The 22,920-nt window shown below is 38.0% G+C and overlaps 1 protein-coding gene across 5 annotated transcripts in view; it reads right to left on the minus strand.

The window, feature by feature from the left end:
- Window positions 1-22,920, minus strand: part of PPFIBP2 (PPFIA binding protein 2) — a 102,952-nt gene that overhangs the window by 7,956 nt on the left and 72,076 nt on the right. For 3 of the 5 annotated variants that reach the window (XM_037402325.1, XM_037402329.1, XM_037402328.1), the window contains 11 exons: window positions 17,821-17,913; window positions 15,215-15,323; window positions 13,655-13,687; window positions 11,852-11,913; window positions 9,393-9,468; window positions 5,761-5,858; window positions 5,525-5,589; window positions 5,197-5,265; window positions 4,674-4,734; window positions 2,741-2,782; window positions 618-759 (listed from right to left, as the gene is read on the minus strand). In XM_037402325.1, coding sequence (XP_037258222.1) covers window positions 618-759; window positions 2,741-2,782; window positions 4,674-4,734; window positions 5,197-5,265; window positions 5,525-5,589; window positions 5,761-5,858; window positions 9,393-9,468; window positions 11,852-11,913; window positions 13,655-13,687; window positions 15,215-15,323; window positions 17,821-17,913 — 850 coding nt within the window. The remainder of the gene's footprint in view (window positions 1-617; window positions 760-2,740; window positions 2,783-4,673; window positions 4,735-5,196; window positions 5,266-5,524; window positions 5,590-5,760; window positions 5,859-9,392; window positions 9,469-11,851; window positions 11,914-13,654; window positions 13,688-15,214; window positions 15,324-17,820; window positions 17,914-22,920) is intronic. The other 2 variants (XM_037402326.1, XM_037402327.1) reach the window with 2 other exon arrangements.

The raw sequence follows: 22,920 nt of genomic DNA on the forward strand, positions 1-22,920 counted from the left end.
ATTTTTGCCTGAAATATACATTTTAGTGCTAGTTACATTGTAAAGTTTCACATGCTAAAATGCAGTGGGATGGCAAGGGACAACGTTTGTTTATTTAATATGCCAATCTAGCATGCATTTTTTTGAAAGTACTGATGATACACTTGGCTGTGCATTTTTGTTTGCTTGCTTGTTTTTAAGAAAACAGATCAGCAAGCTCAAGGGAGGATTGGAAGCATGTATTGAAAAATTACTGCTTATTCATATCATCAATACATTTGCATCTCTAAAAGTTTCCATTTTTAGTTACAGATTTGTTGACTTTCAGGATGCTTTCCCCACGGTCTCCAAAACAGGGTCTCTTCATTACTTCTGCTACCAATGATGTCAGCAAATTGTATCATCAAGTGCAACAGAAAGGATGCTCTAACTTAAACCCATCCTTTACTCTCCAGTGAACCAATGTGGAATATTTGTGGTGCACTGTTCAAAAAATAGTAGAACTTTCCTTAACTGAATCGTGTGAGCCTCATAGCCTGTTGTTTTGGCACAGCAGATTACGTACCGTGTTATGCCTCAGTCCCTCCCTTTGCCTTTTTTCCCCCCGTACTAACCCTCGGAGAGGTGCGGATACGTACTCAGGCACAGGATGCTGCTGTCCTCGTCGCTCAGGCCGCACCCATCTGGCAGATCGTATGTTCCCTGATCTCCGTTCTGTAAGGGTCGAGGCAGCTTTCCTGGCAAGGTTTGATACTTGCTGCCTTTCACAAGTGGCTTACTCTGTGGGGTTTTTTTTAAAGAGAAAAAAATTAATACAAAATCAAATCACTCGTAGCGTTTGCAATCCAGCACACAATTATTTTAAAAGTTGAGAACAAGTATTTGAAGTTCATGGTTCAAAATATGGCACCGCCCCCTCCATGTTCCTGCTTACAGATAATTCAGTTTAAATCCAGCAGTCGGCTGACAAAGTTCCCCAGCTAAGACACAGCCTTCTCTTCGCATCTGCCCCTCCCGCTTCAGCCAGACTCTGTATTACATTAAACGATAATATATGTTGAATATTACTGCGTTTTGTCATAAGAACTTTTCTAGCTCCCTCCCTTTCCTCAAGGACCCTGGCACTCTGTAGTGACTTGGTCCTTCCATGGACGACTTTGATAGTGCCAGAAATGGACTTAGTTACTTCACAGCCCATTCTTTGCTCTCTGTTTTTCCTGTTTTCCACTGGACTATGTTTCTGCTTCACAATTGTATCTCGCTGGAAGTATTTGTGTAACTAATTTTGTCAAACATATTTGACCACCATCATTAATAACATTGAAAGAATCAACAACAAAGTTATTGTACATAAATTGAACTTTTGTAAGAATTAAGATCTCTTTGTATAGATAACATTACCATGTTTTAAAAAAGATATAGCTAAATATACAGTTGCCAAAAACATAGCTACAATATACTTGCCAATTCTATTATAGAACTTAAGTACAATGTATACTTTTGAGATATGCTGGGGAAAAAAGCATGGACGGAGCTGTATTTTAGGGCTAGTCTGACAGGCTGCTGACTCGACTATTTTTGTCCACGTCAGGCTAAACCAACAGTCTGTACGCTCGCCTGCACGTGTGGCGCACATACCCAGTGTCACTAGCATCAGTGAGATTATGCTGGAAAGACCTTCCTCCAGTCCCAGAGCTCACAAGAGGTGGTCCTCAAAGTCTCTGTATATTGTATTGAAAGGAAACTGTATGTAGCCTTTGCTAAAAATAGAGTATCTCTCAATTTTTCCTGAAGAGGTTGCCCAGGGAGGCTGTGGGTGCCCCATCCCTGGCAGCGTTCAAGGCCAGGCTGGACGGGGCTGGGAGCAGCCCGGGCTGGTGGAAGGTGTCCCTGCCCATGGCAGGGGGGTGGGACTAGGTGATCTTTAAGGTCCCTTCCAGCTCAAACCATTCCATGACTCTATGATATTCCAGCCAAAGTTTGTGTTTCACAGAGGTACTTGTCTACAGTTTTGGAAACGCGATGTTGAGGCTTCTTCAGTACTGAATCCAAATGAAGAGATGAAGGAGCCGTCACTGGATAAACATGTGTATCCCACAGCTGTCAAAACTGCAGGAATACGGAGGCTTTTCCAGAGGAGCAACGAACCTGCAACTCCAATCGACTGTGTGTTTTGGAATAAGCTCCTACTGGTAAATGTTTCAGTATCGGAAGGGAGGTTATATAGGAAAACTTTGTACTGAAAATAGCAAAACTTAGTTAGTATACAGAAACATACAGCATGCTCCTATTTAGAACCCCCACTCTAACAAAATAGTTTTAAAACATTGTCTGTGATGGGATGATAGATCAAATATTTAATGAGATAACCACTGGTTTATCTATTCTTATTGCAAGGCCAAGAGGGATCTTTGTGATACTATCACTGCAGGCCACGTTCCTTGGTTCCTGGAGCCCTGCTCATCTTTCAGCAACTGCAGGAGTACATCCTGACTTGTACCAAAAATTATGAGTAGAGAAACTGCTTATTACATTAGCACTGCATTTTCTGAAATTGACTGACTTCAGCTTCTAACCTCGCAGAAAAGCTTTTTACGTAAAAAAAGAGTTCCTTTTCAAATCCTTACCCCTATTCTCAGTCTATCAGTACTGGAACTATGCAAAGGTTTTAAAAAGAAAATGAATATAAAATGAAAACACAGCCACACCACCACAGCACATTACAACAGATGAATGTTAACAGAGTTTACACGTAATATACCTCTTGTTCTACAACAGGCTGTACTGGTTTTCCGTCTACATACTACGGAGTTGCAGGGAGGGTAATTTCAAAGTTTTATGGAAAAAAGCAACAGAGAAATGTTAGTATTAACATACATACACAGAACATCAATGTACTCATTACTATAGTGATACTACTTAATGCATTGACAATATATTAAAAGGTCTGTTATCTCTTCATTTCATTTAAATAAAATATTTAATACCAAATGTGTTTGTTCAGACCACTAGAAAATTTGGGCCCTGTTTAGGTTCTGTTGTGATCAAAGGAATTCTTCTATTTTCAGGCTTCTGGGTGGTCCCTTTAGACTTACTTTAAGCAGAGAACACAGCAGCTGTTTAACAGTTAAAACAATATGAAAATGACTGACATAAAAAAAAAGAACATACATACATATGTCATACAACACTGTATGTATCCAGCTGAAACCATAAAAAGCTGCGATAGCAATGATCAAAAAGTACCAGCACGGGTAGGTCAGAGACATCAGTGGGTTGTATTTTATTTTATTGTTGGTGGATGTAATTGGAATTTGAGTTTTGTGCAAAGTAGAATAACTCCAGTAAACAGTGCTGTTAGCGCAGGTTCTCTTGGCTTAAGGCAAGAAGCAAAGTCTTGCCGTGCTGAGTCAGCAAAACAGGTTCTCTTGGCCTTAGTTTTGGCTGTAACTAACCCACATTCAGCCACTCACTCATATGCTTAGGGAGGTCTCAATGATTTCACCGAGAAGTTTCGTGCCTAAATTAGGGGGCACAATTTCAGCGCCTCGCCTTGCTGAACGTGGGGGTGGCTTGCTACAATTCTCATATCCTTTGTGGTTTTTTCTGCCTCTGTGGACTCTGATTTAACAGACAGAGCAGATTTACAGCCTTGTGTAGGTGTAGGTACAGCCTTCTCACATCATATCAAAGAGACAAATTAAGTTTTTGAATTTAAGACAGGAAAATAAAAGTTATGAAGAGAAAAGAGACCTTCATAAATTCCACATGGAATGAAGTGTTAGTTCTGAACTGATTTGTCACATGTATGACCACAATCAAATGAGTGCAACACAAATTTCAAACATTCTATTTGGTCACTGTCATCTTCACAGATGAAGAAAAAATTAAGAGAAACTGAAGAATCGGAACAACCATATTACTAGTATCCATTTTAAATGGCATTGCTGGTGTGGGTAATCTAGTATAAGCCTAATTTGAGTATAGAAAGCGTCAATAATAGTTTCACAAAGCATAATAATTACAAATGCAGAAAAATTTCAGTGTACACAATGACAAAGCAAGCCTCTGGGCCAGAATGTAATGAGACTTTGTAAATTGGAAAGTCTTTATACTGAAATGGAATTAAGCCCTTGAATTAATCACAGTGCTGCTGTTTTAACAAGGCAGCATCACTACCATTGTCAGGAGTGCCATTTATATCGGAAGTCTAAGGGAGCGACACGCATACCTGCATGCAAACACTCACAAAGGAATCCTGTGTGGAAATACCCAGTCCCAATATTTTATTACTTTGAGGATTTGCTGCCTTAACATTTTTAGCAATGTAGAAATCAAAATTATTTTTAAAACACATACCAATAAACAAAATAATACTGCAGTTCAACAAAATTACTCCTCACTATTTGTTGTATCTCAAATATTTTTTGTTCTCTTTCAGGTGAAAAGCTGAATTTGAGAATGTGTACATATGGGTCTGCCAGCTAGTTTGCTTATTATGAGCTTGTCAATGAGGTAGAAAAAGAACCGGAATTGTTATCATTAGGACTTTTTTCCCCACATACAATGGTAGTGGTGGCTAGGGATACTATTGTGGGAAAAAAAAAAAAAAAAGAAAAAGAGTATTTATACTTGACCTTTATCTTTTAGTTGTGATATTAAACACCAGAAATTGTGATTACAAATAAACCAACCTTTTCCAGGGATTCACTCTGCAAGTCTTCTAAACTACTTGACTTTTTTTTCTGTTGAACTCTTAAAATAATGACAGGAAAAAAAGCAACAGTTAATATAACACAGTATATTTGCATATGCCACAACCATATCATATGACAGCTGTATAGATCACATAATGTCTGCATATAACAGATAATTCAGAATTAGGAGATTAATTTATTTTGTTATACTTCTAGCCTAAAACTGAGAGTATCAGAAACTGCAATAGGTGAAGTCAGAAACAGGAGCCAGACATCCTTTGACCAACAATGAAAGGCAACAAGGTGCAATGTGCGGTTTTAAACCTTGTATCTATAGATGATTTTTTTGAAGCTCTTAACAAGCAAAAGTAGATCTTAGAAGCAAAAGTAGACAGCAACAACTCTCTAAGAACAGTGTTCAACATGAAGGGATTTTACAAATGGCCAAAAAGGCAGAATTATTTTTAAAAAAATATCTGGCTGTATGCTGTACATTTCAATTGAAGTTACTCATGCTTACCTATTTATGGTTTCCAAAGGTTCTTCTTGTGTAGAGGTTAAATTAGCTGAAGATACTGGAACGTTTCCACTTTAAAGCAGAATAAAATACGCTGGTTTAAGTACTACGTTACGCATGTCTTCTGATATATAAAAGTGCTAACGTAGTCCTGTAATTCAAACCTCATGCAACTACATATTGCGCACTCTCATGGAAAACGCTGCTTTCACAACTATCCACAAGTTCTTGCAAAGCCACAACCAGGCAAGACAAGATGCCAACAGTTAAACAGATTAAATTATACAGGTTTAGGACAATCCAAATGAAACACGAGAAACAAAGGTCTTGCCTGATTTCCACAGCTTTGTGTGGCACCGGAGAGAGCACAGCTGGTGACAGTTCTCCTGAAGAGGCCTGTGTGAAATAGAACAGTTTCTAGTCCCTGATTCTGAATCACACCGAGAGCACAAAAATTCAGCCAGGGCCAAACCCTCCATCTACATTACCTTAGCTACTACAGAGAAACCAACACAAACAGACCACACATACAGCAGAACTTGCTTCTAAAACATCTTTACCAAGTACCTCTGTTTTAAGTAATTCTCCTTGAGGATCTCTCAAAAGAGTCCACTTCCTTAAAGTTGTGTCCAGTTCCTCTTCACTGCCACCAGAGACAGAAGAGCCTGTGAGCATTAGGGATTAGGAGAGAAACAGGCCAAAGAAAAACCAACATTTAGGACCGTATCAGGCAGTCTAAATAATTCAGCCTCTAAATTCCCCTTCAGTCTTCATCTGATGCATGTAGTTCACCAGCCTCTCCGCTCCCCACCCCTCCTTCAGGCTCTGGCTTACCCGCATTGCAGCAACAATTTTACCACTTCTAGTTACATGCTGTGCTCTGCTGTGAGTAGCTCAGCTGCCCGCGAGGTATTTCTGAACCGCTCTAATTCACAGTGTAATGTTCTGAGGCAAGTTCAAGTTGGTACCATTTTCTACATCACAGTCTACAGGTGGTATGCATGTTTGGCATCTGTATCATAATGCAGTGCCCCATGCTCAGTTCAAGGATGAACGTGGTAAACACGCTCCAGTTTTTTTACAGATATCCCAGATCTAAACAAAAAAAAAAATACGCCCAGTTCATTATTTAGTAGGATTTTTATTCCTAAATTGTCACAGCTACAATACTAAATCAGGATTTGAATATTTAGTGCTCAGCAAACCTCTAGAATATTTTGGATTTTTTTTTTTCCTGGAGATCTCCTATGCATAGAGTTGCAAACAGGGTGTGGAAGGGCTGCTATGCCATGATGAAAAAATTTAGATTGACCTTTAAGCACATTAAGAATTGCTAATTAACGTGACAGAGGTGCAGTGGCTCTAGGCAGTTACAAAACCCCACCAAATCTTCTATTTAAGTCTTGGCACTAATAGAAGGGACAGCACTTGAAAACTCATTAGACATGAGCTTTGTAATTGTGCAGTTCAGACAGAGACTGCCAACAAACCCAATACTGACCATGGGCCCTTCAGAATACGAAGTGAAACTGGCTCACAGCCCTTCCGCCAGCACAAGAGATCTACCTACAGTCACGTTCAGATAGCTCCTTTACATTTTACTTAATCACCAGTGGCTGTTTCAAGCAGCTGCCCTACTTCAATCCAAAACAGATTTTATTTTTTTAAATGTATGTGCTACCTAGGGTGAAGAGTCAGACATCATTTGTCAACATGATCTGTAGCTTGCCTTGAGCAAAAATAAGAAATGCTTACAATGTATTGTGTTTCTGTCAAGTAATTATTTGAAACAGTTATCAGAGACAGAAGACCAAAAGCTTTTAAGCAGGGATTATACTTCAAAGAGAATCTTTAAAACACACTGTTAGAAATAAAACGAAAATGAAAACAAAAAAATATCAAGATATTTTTCTTGGCAACCTAAACATGAAACTCCCACAAACACATGGAAGGTAACAAGTTCTGTTGGGCTGTTGCAGCCGTCACAGTACGTGCCTCAGTGTGGGCAATCTCAGTATACGCTCTAGTTCCGACACGTTCTGGGGTTTGTTTTTGTTGTGTTATGCTGAGCATCACTGGTTTTTTATTTACACTGTACTGAACATCTATACTAGCGTACATTAAACATCACTCTCCCTGTAGTACCAACTCAATAATCCAGAGCATCATGGCTTGCTCCTCGCTCGTGCACACAAACGTCCTCCAAACCCATGGAAAAATGGGGATGGTGGGCTCGTCTGTACAACCGGGATGTGGGAGAAGAGTGTGGAACTGCGGGAGTTACTGCAGGGAGCCCCTGCTCTCAGGGTAACAGTGGTGTAGCGATCCTGGGAGTTAACATCCATACGTCTCCAAAATCTACAACCACACCTCTGGACTGCCTTTCAGAACACTTTCAAGTGAGAGATTTTTTTTTTTTTTTAATGAACATTCAAAGAGAGATTTACCCGACTCTTGTTCCCTATTCCTGTGCGTTAAATACAAGTTTCCATTCTGCCATACAGAACCTGAAAATACTGTGTTTGTTAATGTGACGATGCATGTTGAAAAACTATTTCCTTTCAGAAGGTCAACATTCTCAGACTAAATTTAGTACAGAAAACTAAGGTGGCAACTTAAAACGAGACTGCCCTAAAACCCACTCCACTTCCTGAAGCATAACTGAGAACTGGGACAAAAGAGTTTTCCCCAAATTTTGAAGTTTATTATATAATACCGTGTGCACCAAAAGCAACCACAGATTTTCAGCTGTTCCCTCCAAACCAGAACTTGCCTAGTTGGCTGTCAGGATGGTTTTTTAGTGAAAGAGAAGGGCAACCGAACTTATTATATTCATTGCAACTCTTTTTAGCAAAAAAGAAAAAAAGTCCTCCTAACACTATCAAATTGCACCTGAGATCAGCTCTCCTTTTGTGAATGCCATATAAAAACCATGACATAAAAGGAAAATACTGTGTCATTAGCAGTAGCTGGCTGGCAGCTGGTCGTTCCTGCCATTCCTGAATTGAACTGTGGTGTAGGAAATCTGAATATAGGATGTATTTAGTTCATTAATGTTTATAAATCACTAAAGTCTCCTGATAACATTTTACACTGTAGAAAACAGTTACTCATAACATAATGGTCACAGGAAACACTGTACAAACTTAATACCTATTTGTATACTTTATTCATCTCCTACAGATGAATTAATTTAAACAAAACTAAATTTCATTTTGATTTTGAATAACAGATTTTTGATAGTGATATAATGCAGTGATATAATTACAATAAAAATATTGTAAACCCATGCCTTTAACTAATTTGAATGAACTTTCCTAGTTGCCCCTGTGTCAACAAACTCTATGTCTGCATAACTGTCCCGCTGCTTGCTACCTCCTTTTTACCCTTTTTGCTGTAATTCCTTTTGGTCTGGCCTCTAACAACCCACGTACAACTGAGGGGATGGCAACCAGCAGCAGCAGAAAGGAAGTTTAGGCTTTGGCCATGAAGGACGTGTGTCAGGCCTGCACTTCGGAGGAGACATCAGCAAGAGAGACAGGGCTAATAACAGCATGGCCCCAGCTGCCCACCCAGCCATTGCTACAGGGGTGCAGTTCTGCACCCAGAGCTCCTGCCCCACCGCAGCACGCAGCAGAGTGCTTTAAGGAGAGCAGCTGTGGAATTCAGTTTGCCTTGGCACGCAAGAAGGTGCACTGCAGTGCTTCAGACCCAACTGATCAGCAGTTCACAGAGCTGTGCCACCAGAGCGGTAATCTCACCAGTCATCCTTCCTTGTCAGAATCCCTAATGACGCCATCTAAACCAACCTAGAGCACCAAAAATAGGCTCCAAGGAGGGATTTACTATTAACTGATGCAGTCGAGCATGAGATTCAGTGGCAGAAGTCTTGCTGAATAGTAACATTGTGACTAAGTTTCCAGACAGATTTGACCCTGGGTTTTTTGTACTGCCTACAGCACAGGAAAGAAAAAGGAAATTTCCACAAACTACAGCCTGGTCGAGGCATACCGTGGTTCTCTCTGTATGTGAACGAGTGTATGCTCACCGTCTCATTGCACTCCAACATGACACAAATCTATGCATAATGAAATACATATCACTATACACAAACATTTAAGCAGACAACAAATAGCAGTTGTAGTGCATGCAGTTTTTAAAAGACCTGATATCAGGAAATTATTCACGAGACATTTTACCGTGAGCTGCAATCATTATCTCTTTGACCCTCCTGTACTGGCTTAGCAACAGTGTTAACTCCTCTATTCGACGGTCCTGTGAAAAGCATTAAAACCAAATCTTATTTGAGATCCCACATTTTTAACCTGCAGAAGCACTGTATTACACATTCATTTCTGTGATTTTGGCCTGCTTTTCCAGAAAGCAGGATCAAGTCTCTCACATGCCCTGTAAGGTATATTTCTTCGCTTTTACTCGCCATGGTACATCATGTTTGCTGGAGAGTGTGAGATTATGGATATAAGGAAACCAGAGGACTTTGACGTTACTAGCAAATCAGTTATTTACAGAAGCATCACTTGGAAATCGCTTTCACTTCTAAGAGTCAAGGGAATATTCTGGAGTTGAACCTCAGCTGTCTGAAGTGGGCAGTGTTTGTTTTTTAGCTATCATCATACCTGTAATTGTAAAGTAAATCATGTTTATGTTTCATACAACTTAACAATCTAGTCATGTTCTTTAATCCTCCCTTGTAGGATATGTTCTGCATTCCAACCTCTACTCTTTACTCCAATTTTGAACACACCTTTTTGAACTTAGGCAGTCAAACCTGTACAGAACCAAAGAAATGAGGTCTCATGAATGTCTGAAGCAGTGTTTGACTCCACTCTTTCTCCAATACCCAACACTTTCCTACTATGTATGGAAAGCATCTTGATTCAGGGAGGGCACTTGCCTTTTGCACAGATGCAACACAGTGATGGGCAGCAATCGTTATTTGATTGGATCTGTCATTTCTCTCATTTCTATATGAGATATTGTGTCCCCGATGATAATAAATTCTTGCTCTTGGCCACTAAGCGTGCAATCTTGCAATTTGCTCTCTTACAGTTTGTCCTGTTTCTTTGACCCAGTTCTAAACCACTCCTGTGCAATAATCTTGCCCAGTGCTGTGACTACAGAGCACCGAATACAAACCCAAGCAAGTGGTAAAGAATTAGTTTTCACAAGGTGGTGTCAGGAAAGCCCCAGAAGCAGAGAAGCAGGCACTGCGGCACAAAACCAGACCTTGACCACATTACAGAAAGGTGGATTCTGCTGATCCTCCCTTCACACCTCAGCATGTATACACAAGACAAAACAGGCCTAAAACAGATACCCCGTTATTCCAACTACAGATAAAAGCAACAGGTCTTCTTCATAGCAAAGACCTGAGACTAACATACCTAGTTTTATTAAAAATAAGTATGCGCACCACTTGCTAGCAACTTAATTGAGCATCTTCTGTCCTAAATGACACAAGAAATATCCCAAAAGCCATGTAGAGCTATTTTCCCAGGGGAATAATATTTTATTTTGCAATATTTTTGAAGGCAACAGTTCTACATTAAACATTTAAGAAGCTGTGGGTCAGCCATCAGTCCACCAGCTTAGACATGACAGTTTCAAAGGAAATAACCTTCCTTTCCCTGTAAGTACATTCAGATATTAGGACATAAGCAAAAATATTTTGTGTTCCCTTACAACGCAAAAATCTTAGCAGACTCAGAATAATTTTGGCAAGAGATAATGCCACGTCTTTTATTTTCCAGATGTAAATTTTGGCTTTTTGATTTTTTAAGAACTGAATGTTGTTATGAGTCACATTAACGTTCTCCAGGATTAACATTGCCCTGTCCAGATTCCCCACTTACCAAAGGAAGTTTTCAGGGATGTATGTTATTGTCTATTTGACCATATACGAGTGTGTCACCATAAAGGAAAATCCTATAGCCTGGTTTATTACCATAAAACAAGAATTACAATTTCCTGAAGAATTAATCCCCCTCCAAAAAAAAAAAAAAAAAAAAAAAAAAAGAAAAAAGGAACAATTTATATAGTAAGTCAATGGCATCTGAAGGTAGAGATTCAACATCCTCCAAGACTGAGCCCTAAACCCTGCACTTGAAATGTCTGACAGGCAAACAGCATTCAGGTGATAAGAGACAAAAAACATAGTTACCATTGAAATGCATTTAATTTCACCCCTCTCCTTTAGTACTGCCCTTTCTCCCCTCCACCCCACCATGTGTCTTTAAAGCCTGGTCCCTTTCTCCCAAAATCTGAGTCAAGGGCTAGTTTGACTTCTAATATCACAATCTAAACTGGGGATATCTGTGCACTTCAGATTCAGTTGGAAGATGAAGAGCTGCCACAGATGAACAAACCATAGTGATCTTCTCAACAGCAGAAACCAGGAGATTCTGCTTATTGCAGCCTTGGCTTTCTACTCCCTTCTGGAATCTAATGAGTCTCCCAAGTTCTGCAGCCACGTTAGCAAGGTCATCCACACTTTCTATTTAAAAATCAACCTTCTGTCACAATCTCATGGGATAGTCCAAACATGGACTGTGTGGCAATATCGCACTCACAGAAAATGGGTTATTGAGAATATTTCAGAGTTCATTCTTACTATGCAGAACAAAGATTATTTTCTCACCTTTTCTTCATTTGCAGCCAATAATGATTCCATTCCTATCTTCAACCGTTGAACTTCTTGATCTAAAAATGTTTTTAAAATAAGGAAAATACCCTTGCTATATTTAGTGTAAACAATATATGTTTTGTGATACTCTCCTTACATTCTTACGAGTAATCAAAACCCTGCCAGTGGCATGGCAAATGCACTATTAAACTACATTTAGCTCAGAGCTTTTCAAAAGCTGAACTATTAAAGCATTACACAACAAAAGCATGCTGGTCTTGCTTATAAAAGGCTACATAATTCTATTTTATACTCTGGAGTCAAGTAATGAAAAAAGAAAGAAACACTGAAGCTTATTTTGCAATAGATGAGAGTGTGTTAGCTGTCATATATTTAAGGAAATAATTTTAAGTATGATTGAAAATTAATTATTTTCCATCTGGGAAAAAAAAATATTTGCCAGCTTATGAAAAGTAGTTCACAGACATTGGAAATAAAAAATAACAAAAATTAGTTTGATATGAGGAAAATTTGTGAATTTTTTTTTCTCAACACATTTCAGTATGAACAACTAAGTTAAAACCTACACCAAGAGCTAACACAGAATTGCCTTACACACGATTTAGTGTTACAAGATAGAGGATATACAGGGACATTACAGTCAAATCAGTTAAAACACACTCTCTGAGGCTCCTAATCACATCATCCTAACTTTGCAGAGCCAAATCTTTCATTTCTTCTCTACACGCTATTCCTAGCAATTCCTCCAGTACCAACCTATATTAAATCGAGTGTAGATGATAGAGACAGAACCTGAAAAAGTTTTTTTTGTTGTAATGGCCACTAAAGGAGTTCATGCTTTGACATTAAAATAGACCCACTTGTTTCACGAAAGACTATGAAAAACAGATGTGGCAGGCATGAAGTGAGAGAGAAGAAAGAAAATCAATACTGCTAAAAAGCATCTTCAAAAAAAAAGGTATTACAACTAAAGGTTGAACATACAATGTCATATCTAAACTATTTGCAAAAAAAGTTTAGTTTTTCTTTCAGTGATCCTGAAAAATACACACCTTGTAATGATTAAGTTATAAAACATGTAAATGAACACTACAAGCATTTCTCTTGCAAAAGAGAACACTTAGTAACACCAGACATGCACAGAGACAGCCAAATCAAAACGTAAAGCCAGCAAGCAGTTAAGCATGCAATTGGAAGACTTTTTAAAAGACATTAAAAAAACCCACAACACAGTCCTACTAATCAATCTTTGTAAATATTAGACTTCAAAGAGAACTGGTGTCAAGGTATATATGGGCACATTCAAGCAAACTTTACTTACAGTATTTATAACAACATCAAGTATGGAAACACTCTTATACAGACTTATACAGACTCTTTTTTTTTTCCCCCCTCTAAATTTACTGCGCTGATTTAAAAAAAAGCCCAAATCTTTCCCCTCCAAGGAAGCAGGCTTTCAAATAAAGTCATCTTTCCAGACACTATATGGGTTTTACATATGTACAAATAGAAAGTGGTAAAGCTCAAGTTTTGGGTCTGTTAACCTTGACAATGTCCCTTTGAAGTCCAACTATCTGATTTGTGAACCTCTGACTTTTTTTTTCTACAGTGAAATCTTACTAAACAGGGCAAGTAGCTGTCTGCTTGTTGCAAGCAATGAAAGCAATGTCTCATGTATATTACAATTAGACAGCCAAATCTAAACAAACATTGAATTATTGCTGCAGAATGCATCTGAGTTATAATTTGTGTGAAAGGAACAGTGAGATAAAGCCAAAAGTGAATTGCAAGGCTTACGTTTTTCTTTTAGCCTTCTCCTATAAACTTCCTCTACGATGGCAAATGGTGAGAGTCAAATCAAGTATGTAGAAAAAGCACATATTAGATAAATTTTGCAGTTTAATTAGAATATGCATTCTAGCATACCACAAGTACATTGACATTATTTTTCAACTTTATTTGAGAAGACCACTTAAAAATCTGATAAATCAGTAATTTTTTTACAGGAGAATTATTACGGCTTCACACGCTTTCCATTCAAATATAGTCTAAGTGGTTTCCTTAAATGTACCCTAAATAATCTGTACAGGGTTTGATTCTTCTCCCCACTGGAACCAAGGATAGTTTCACCCATCTTCAGCATGAACAGGAACACACACACTACTAGAAGCTGAATGCTGCTGAACTCTTGATTTATTGTCATACCACTATCTCTCCTTTGAAATACCAAAAATTATTTGGGAGTCTCATAGAAAATACAAAATTCTATTAGTAGAAGAATTCCTCTACAAAAAACTGTTGTTAGACAAACCAGTTTTTCTAGTTAGGCATGCAGTGCTCTACATGCACAAGCTCTGCAGCTGAGTGAAATCAGCACCAAGTATATGTTAAGTCACTTCTCTGAAATAAACAAGTCACAATACAGAGTCTTTTAGAAAAGACACATCTGCGTTAATTCCTGTAAGGAGATTCTTGGTAAGCCCTGTGGAAGAGGTAGCACAACACTTCAAAAGTCACATCTCGACAAGGGCACTTTTTTGGAAGCATTAGTTAACACCCACAGAAGAAGTTAGTGCAGCTAAACTGATGCACTGTGGTAAATATTCCTGCATGGGTAAGTGTCAGTATCACAGAAGAAAAAGGTCACTAATATCGTATTGCTCGCAGCCCAGCAATTGACAGAAGCTCCAGGAGTCAATACTTCAGAGAACTGTGACATGACTGGTTGAGATCAAAGGCTAAACAAACTGGTTTATTTGCCATTGACCTGCATCAACAGTGCAGATTTAAAACAGAAACCTGCAGTACCACAGAACAGCCTGGGCTGGAAGGGACCTTGAAAGACCATCTGGTCCAACCTTTCATGAGAGAGGGAGCCTAAATGAGATATAGTCCTGAAGAAAGGGAAGACGTGAATCAATAACTACGTTTTAGAACGTTTGGACATTTAAACATTATGCTTAGGTACCACTGTGATGATTTTTTTCTTCTTAAAAAATGGAAACTGTAAATGCCCTTCAAAAAAATTCTGAAGGTATAGAAAAAAAAAAATATACTCCCACTGAACTGCAATGACTCTTTCAATTATAAATAAAACTCCAGTAGAAAAAGTTTCAGTGTCCCTAGGACACTTACTGCAATTTGTGCTGCCTCTAGATTGGGACAGAATTTCACATAGTAAAGGCTTCTACTTTACCAGAAGACAAAATACATTTGCAACATTTTTCTCCCCCAAATAAATACTGTAAGTCCATTCTTGTATTTCCTTGCATTTCTTTGAAATACTGAGCCAAGCTGCCAGCCAGGTGAAGTTAAAGTAGGGTTTCGGATTTTTAACTTTATTTACCCTCCTCTTACCTCTTTCTGCCACTTCACTGTGTGATGAGGTCCTAGACAGCTGACTTTGTAAGCGTTCTATTTCTGCATCTTTGAGAGCTAACTGCTCTTGAAGCTGGGCTATTTCAGCCTGAAAGAGAGTACAACAAAGTCAGAACAATGTCGTCACCGATCCTCTATGATTCTTTCCCATGAACTAGAAGATTTCGAAGCATTACACTTTACATTGATTCACGCCCTGTTCCCAATTCAGGACATTTCATAAACACTATAACAACTGTACATATTTCATGGTGTTACGATCCCACTCCTTTTACAGAAGCTCACTTTTTCTAATGCAATTAGCTGCCAAAGAAAAGAGACTTACAGAAAGGTAAAATTTTCAAGGATTCATGTAGGTAAAGAAACTCTAGAAAGCCCTCGATGCTACAACAATGCTCATATAATACTCACTATTATAGGGCAACTCCTGAGCTTTGCATGAAAAGATAACAAAGCATTTTTTTAAAAGATACCGGGTTTTTATCCTAGCTACTACTTATTAATATAACAAAGAATCCATTAATGCTGAGCCCTCTTCTCAGCAGGATAACAAAACTGTTCTCCCTCACATCAGATACTACAGCAAATAGGCTAGAAACAAAGCATGGCTTGGAAAGCAACCACTTAAATGCAACAAAGTGTCAGTGGTTCATTTATTTACACTTCCTGCAGCTTGCATGGCCACTAGATTGGCCTACAGTATCACGCATCGAAGATCTCAGCAATAAAGAGGGGGAAGAATTCTGTGATTGTCCACAGCTTGAAATACAGTGACTCTCCCTATTTACAAGAAAAACTGTCAAGAACATACTTTACTAAGTCGGTAGCTTCATTAAGATTTTCTTTAATAGCCTTAAAGCCTCTATATCAACATTCTGCACTTCCCCCAGCAAAAGCATACTAAACCTCCTTGCAATTAAAGAAAAAAAGGAGAAAAAAAAAAAGAAAAAAGGAAACAAACAAAAAAATCACTAATGTGACCAGTTTCTCAAAATACTAAAATAAAGCAAAACACCAAATAACATTATCCAAACATGGAAAAACATGGAGTAATTTACTCCAATACACAAACACTTTCACCAGGAAGCAAGCAGCTGGACTTCAGCACAAGATCAGTGCTCTGCCTGCAGTTCCATATGGAACAGAAGAATCTGCCTTGTTGTATCTCTGAAGGGCTCCTACACTTCCCAGTGACTAATATGCTTTTTATATCCAGCCATGGAAATATTCCAATTTCTCATCTAAGAAGCTGGAGCAACAGGAAAAGAAAAGCTGCAGACCTCTTAATACCAGATTTGGATTTGCCTTCCCTAGTCTATTTGATCTCATAGCTTTTTTAAATGCCCTCTTTTTCTTTAATGTCTCATTCCTGTCATCTCTACAATATTTTTTCTACTTCCTCTCTCTTTCCCTGTACTTTCTTCTCCTTTCTAGTTCTGCATCTTCTCACACTCAATGGGTTTTACAATTCTTCTTATGCTCATTCTGCTCCTACACTTTCCACAGTTTTTATCTGTCTTGGCAGCTGGCCACACACTGCTTGAGAAAATATTTTCCCAAAGAACTGTTCATATCCACCACGTCAGAGAAAACATCTTCATGGATTCAAGAGCTATTAACAGGAAAAAAACACACAATAGCAACATTTCAATATTCACCCAAGAATTCTCAAAAGAAACAAATGGTAATACAAATAATAGCTGTCTCTCATTTTGGGATCAAACTACCAAGTATTAAAAGAAAACTTAGCTTAATAATTTGAAATGTTTTTCCAAGATCCAACCACAACTCAAAAAAGTCAGTTATTCACATGAACAGGGACTGCAGTACTACACAAATGAAAGGAGATGTGATTACAGCACAAAAGTGTACCTCAACAGGGAAAAATAATGAGGTGCTTTTTAATCTAGTGGAAAAGGGCTAAAAAAAAAAAAAAAAAAGAATCAAACTATAAATAAAGTGCAACTGTTTAACAATGAGAATATTCAACTAGAAAAATTAATTGCGGAGGAAAATGAAATATTGCAGACATCAAGTTTCTCCAGATTATGATCCAACAGTTTTCCAGGATTTAAGGTCAACAGAAGGGTAAGTCAGCTATGCACTTCGATATGCATGAAGTCAAAGCAGATGATCTAATGGTGTATTTTAGGCTTAATGTCTATTAAAATAAATTCCATACTAAGTGAACACCCAACCAACGTTGCATGTCTCTTCTCTTCAGTCTGGAAAGCTTGTCCAGAGACTTGTCACCATTACACAAATAAAGTACAGAAAACCTTCAAAGAGGCCTTTCTTCAGAACAAGCCTTTTGTAAGTCAAAATGCCTTTGTTGTTTGGTTTTTTTTAATAAGAATTACAAAAAGGTAGAAGACTGGAAACTGCAGGGAGGGAGCAAAAGGCACAAAAAGAAGCCACAAAAACTTTAAAAGAAAATACTTATTCCAAAGATAGTTGAAGAAAACTTCACAGTAGGCCGTGAAACAAAGCAATTGTAAGAAAAGTAAATACTGATGAAAAGAAGAGCATATTCCTTTCTAGCTGAAATAAGTCTGTCATTAGTAAATGCCAGGTATTTTGCTTACTTTAGTTGCTTTTAATTTCCACTCGTATTGATTTCTTTCGTTTTCCAGTTCTTCCACTTTAAATTTGAGGTGTCTAAGTTCCTGTAGCAAACTCTGAAAAAGAAGAAAAGCAATTAAAAGTAAGATTTCTCTGGTAGATATGTATTTCTCATAGTCCTGAATTAAAAGATCATGCATGAACCACACAGTAATGAACACTGAACCACCACATCAAAACCCATGACGTAGTCTAAGATGACAAAATCTATTTTGAATTGAGAGATAAGGAATACTTTCCCAAACTCCACTTGGAATTATGAACTAATTTCTTAGTCATATTAAGGAAGATAGCTGAGCCTGGTGAAGTTGTATGCCTCTCAGTGAAAAAGAGCCAAAAAATCCACAACTGCAGTCTCATGTAACCTTAACTATTGGGTTTTTTGGGGGGCTGAGGTTTTTTTGTTTGTTTGTGTGTTTTTTTATTTTATTTTTCAGCCACCTCAGAAAGTAAGCAGAAACAGGCAGTGCTAAAAGATTACTAACTTTATTAAAGTGACAATCGTCTCCCCAAACAGGTGTTTAAGGTGCTCACCGAGAAAGGTAACACACAGACTGAATGGTATCTACCAAGTTACAGGCATTTAATAACACATACAGTCAAATACAACTGCAAATACACTACTTTCAGCACCCATGTTTGACAGTTTGCAAACAGAGTTGATGCAGCTTAGAGCTGCAGCCAGCCAGGGTTCCTAGCACTCTCTGTCTTTTCCTCTGACAAAGTTGTCTCTTAAATGTACCTCCTCCCTTTCCTTGATAGAAGAAGATCTTATTGTTTATTCTGAAGGACAATATCATTAAATCCTTGATTGAGCTCTGATGAGACCAAATGTCTTAAAATGAACCGAGAAAAGGAAAAATTTGGAAGTGTAATCCAATTTTGGAACCCTGTACAGTATATACATTAAACAGCCATACTATTATATTGGATTAAATTAATATTTGTTTTTAATGACTCACAGATTTAACTCTCATTATTTTCCCAATATGCAGCTTGCACTGTAGTCTAATAGTTCTGGACAGAGGCAAGCTCAGAAACAATAGCACTACTTTAAAAATAGGCATCGTACCCAAATGAGTTACTTTTGTAAAATAAACCTATGAGAAAAATTACTGAAAAACTCCCTCACAATATAAGCAGATTACTTATGAGTTCTCGGTATCCAGATTTTAACTAAAGAGATGTGGCAACTAAAGCAAACTGATTTAATAGCATTATTAAAATAGACTTTTTCAGGCATACCAGTATCATTCCACCTTCAGCAAATTTAAGCAGTTTATGTGACGTTTGTTTTGACATGTGACATACTTTTGATCAAATACAACTAGGATCTGTAATGTAATTTCAAAAATGCTTTTCTGGTAACTGCTAATGTCAGAGAATAAACAAAAATGCATTGGATTTGCTGTTTTTAAGGTACAAACATATTTTTATTATGGCTCTTTTTATTCACTTTAACATTATCATTAGAAAAAGAAAGGATACATTTCAGCTAAGTCTTACCTGAAACTGTATTTTATGCCTGTTTTAAGCTTTTAAAATATTCAGGAATTAATAACCTGTGTTCAGAGGACTGGTTAGGGTGCACCATCATGCACAGCTAGGGTTACATTATCATGAGGAAAATTAGCAATCTACCAAACCATGCTAGCATGCTGCATATCAAACAGGTAAATCTCAACTAAGGAAAAAAAACAAACTTCAAAATAATAATAATAATAAAAACCACACCGCACCAGCACTACAAACCTACAAGTAAAAAAATCATAAAAAAACTGAAAGAGGAAATTGAGTCTTTAATATATCTGTGCTTTAGTAGGCATACATCAATGGTCACCATATTTGTTCCAATTACCAGGGGTGGGCTGTCTGAGGTGGGGTTTTTTTTTTTGGTAATTTTTATCACCACCTCATTCTTTGCTAACTAAAGCCACAAAGATCAATGCTAGCAATTCACAACATAGCTCTGGTTAGTGGAATTTAGTTTCTGCACCAAAAGAGAAAAGGCAATACGCAGGCTGCTGCTAAGTTGTACTTCTCGTACGTCACACTGAGAACAATCCTTCTGGCTGAGAGTCTCTACCACTGATCTTGGACTAGATTGAGGACCATTAGGTGTAAAGTCTGGTTTCCTATCTTGAGACTTTCTTTCTTGAATTCTACTATTAATTTCCAGCTGCAGTCTACACATCTGCTCCTGTAGCTCACTGATCAGGTTCACTACTGACTGAAAACATGGGAAGAAGGGGAAAAAAGACAAAACAAAAAAAAAAGGAGAGATGAGAAAGAATATGATGCAAAGAAGATAATTGTACAGTTGCAGCACAAAGAAATACATGAAACACGTCAAAGGCCAACTAAAAAACAACAGATGATGTGTTTCCCTTCTGATAAAGCATATATGAAAGGGTATAAACCTGGAATATTGCACAAAGCTAAATCTTAAATAGAAGAGAATCTATATTCCAGACTAATTAATGATTCCAATTCTAATTTGAAGGTAAGAATTTGGCGACTCATTTTTGGAAACTTATAAAGTCAGCTGAAGTCAGATATTGGGAAAAATTGAAACACATTTTAATACGCTGGCTCAGAGGCATACATTTGCTGAAATGGGATTTGATTACATTAATTTACCCAGCCAAATCATCAACACTAGGAAGAAATTGCCAAGTGCTCAGTTAAGGCCATAACCTACTCTTTCACAATTTATACACAGAATTTACTAGTAAAGTAATTCTGTTTCCAGGTCTATCATGGGTCAGAAAAATAACTCCATTACGTAGCTTGCTAGCTAGGCAGTATCTTGACATGGGGAAAGAGTTAAGCAACATACACAGGAGAAACCAAAGAATCCCACAGAAGAAAAAGCAATGACTCTGAAGTGCATTGATTTGCTGGACAGTTTCTTGAATTTGTGTGTATCAATGATGCACGCCAAAAAATCCAGCTACAGAAAGCAAACCAAAGACAAGTATTAAAAATCTATATAACATTTCACTTAAATTCCCTAACTCATCAGCAAATAGTGCTGGGTATTTTCTCAGGTATTACAAGCTTAGAGTGCCTTTCCCCTAATTCTCATGTACATGAATATATGTTCTGTGATTTCTCAATCTTCTCAAGTGGAATACATTTGATGCACAGCAGTCTTCCCATAATCTCAACTCTGGTGAACCAATAATCTCAAAGCTAGGGAACAGCTACTGCAAGGACAGGACACTATTCTGGCCAGGTAAGTTTTAACACAACCAATTTCAAAATGCATCAGCATCCCCAGTCAACTTGAAACATTTGCAAAGATTTCCTTTCATAAATGTATGTCTCAGTTAGGTAAGAGTTTCACATTTTTCTAGCACACTGTGCTTATGATGAAATTCAGAAAAGCAGTTGCATACATTTCACTTTACACATCTTATTCTCAATCAAGATTCACAATGTCTGATGCTCATCCTCTTTCATCCAACAACACTTTAATGCATGTAAATGAGGATTAGTTCCATAAACAATCAAAACATTTAGAAGAGTTCTGGGCCCACTGCAATACCCATTTTTTTATAGGCTGACATGTTTTGCCAGGGCTGCACAGATTAAGAAAAGCCCCTCTAAGTGAAACCGTATGCTTTGTATGTTCAGTGGGTACATCAGCCACTTTGCAACAGTTGGACATTGCTAAGAGTATCCCCCTAGCTAACTCATCCCCTTACCAGTGCACTGCAACACAGAACATCCATAGTGCCAGCTGTATTTACAATTTATATACTGTCCACAACCCCTCCATCTTCCATGCTTTGATTTTGTTTCTTTTTTACCATCATCTCCACAATCTGATAACTCATTGAGCAGTACCAACTGGAGACTGGAATTGTCAGGGCACAAATCCATCTCCCTTGCTTTCCTTCAAGCACCAAGGCTTTAGTCTGTGCTTGTCTTTGACAGAGAACACTGTTAACCCATACGAGGTTCTGAAGAATCACTGCTCAAAAAAGATGCAGAGACTTTTGAGCACAAACTGACAGCTGCTGCAGCTGTGGCAACATGGGAGAATTCAGAAACACTTCTGCTGCCACCTTGTAATTCTTTCTTTTTTGCCTCACAGTGAAAACAGGAATGGGAAACACTGCATCCATGCAGACTTCCCTCAGAGCAAACTAACTTTACAGAAATGGCAGAAATCTTTATCCCAGTGAAGGATAAGAGGTCTATGGAGGAGAAACAGATGAACTCCAGCTGCAATATATGTCTTTGCAGTTGTTTCTACTTCCAAGGTAGAGAAGGCTCCTCATTTTTGAGATTCTTTCACAGCATGAAGGTTTACTAACACTAACATACTGTATCTTGAATTCGATTCAGGTGAGACAACATACCACACTCCCCAGTGGGAGTCATTGGCTCACTGACTCAAGTTTCTCTGAAACTGCAAGTAACTAGATATTTAATTCAGAAGTGTCCACAAGAGCCATAAAATGCTTCCCAACAACTTACAGCAAACTTCAGATCCTCAGTATGAAAAAGCAAAACCACAAAAATGGTTTTTGCTAAAAAAGAAAAAGTAGAACAGAAGAAGGGCTGTTATGCAAGCTGGAATGGACAATTACTTCTGCAGTCTCCTGATAGTGACAGAAGGTCTCTTCTGTCTACGCTCAGGCAGAGCAGGCACCTGGGCTGCCATTAATCACCTGATAATGCTGCTCACTCATACCCAGCTGCATTAAGAAAACGTATCTCCAAAATTTCTAAGGCTTCTCAGATAAAAGCTACACAAACCCTCAGGTGGGATTTCAGAAACCTTCACAGCCTTGCTGCAGCAGAAGTAGAACTTCTGAATGACAAAATTATCTAAAAAACTTTTTAGAATGACAAAGTCAAGAGTGAGACTGCCTGTTTACAAGCAGCTATTCTCCTGGCCCCTGTGTTTTATATATATATACATATAAAAATAAATGGCACTTTAGATTTAGCATGTGCTTTTGAAGAGCCAGAGTCAAGTGGCATTCGGTGTGAAATTAATACCTTTCAGAGGATGTTAGAGATGCTTGATAAACTCTGCTGCTAACTAA

The sequence above is a fragment of the Falco rusticolus genome, chromosome 10 (genome assembly GCF_015220075.1).
Source record: "Falco rusticolus isolate bFalRus1 chromosome 10, bFalRus1.pri, whole genome shotgun sequence".
Lineage (NCBI taxonomy): Eukaryota > Metazoa > Chordata > Aves > Falconiformes > Falconidae > Falco > Falco rusticolus.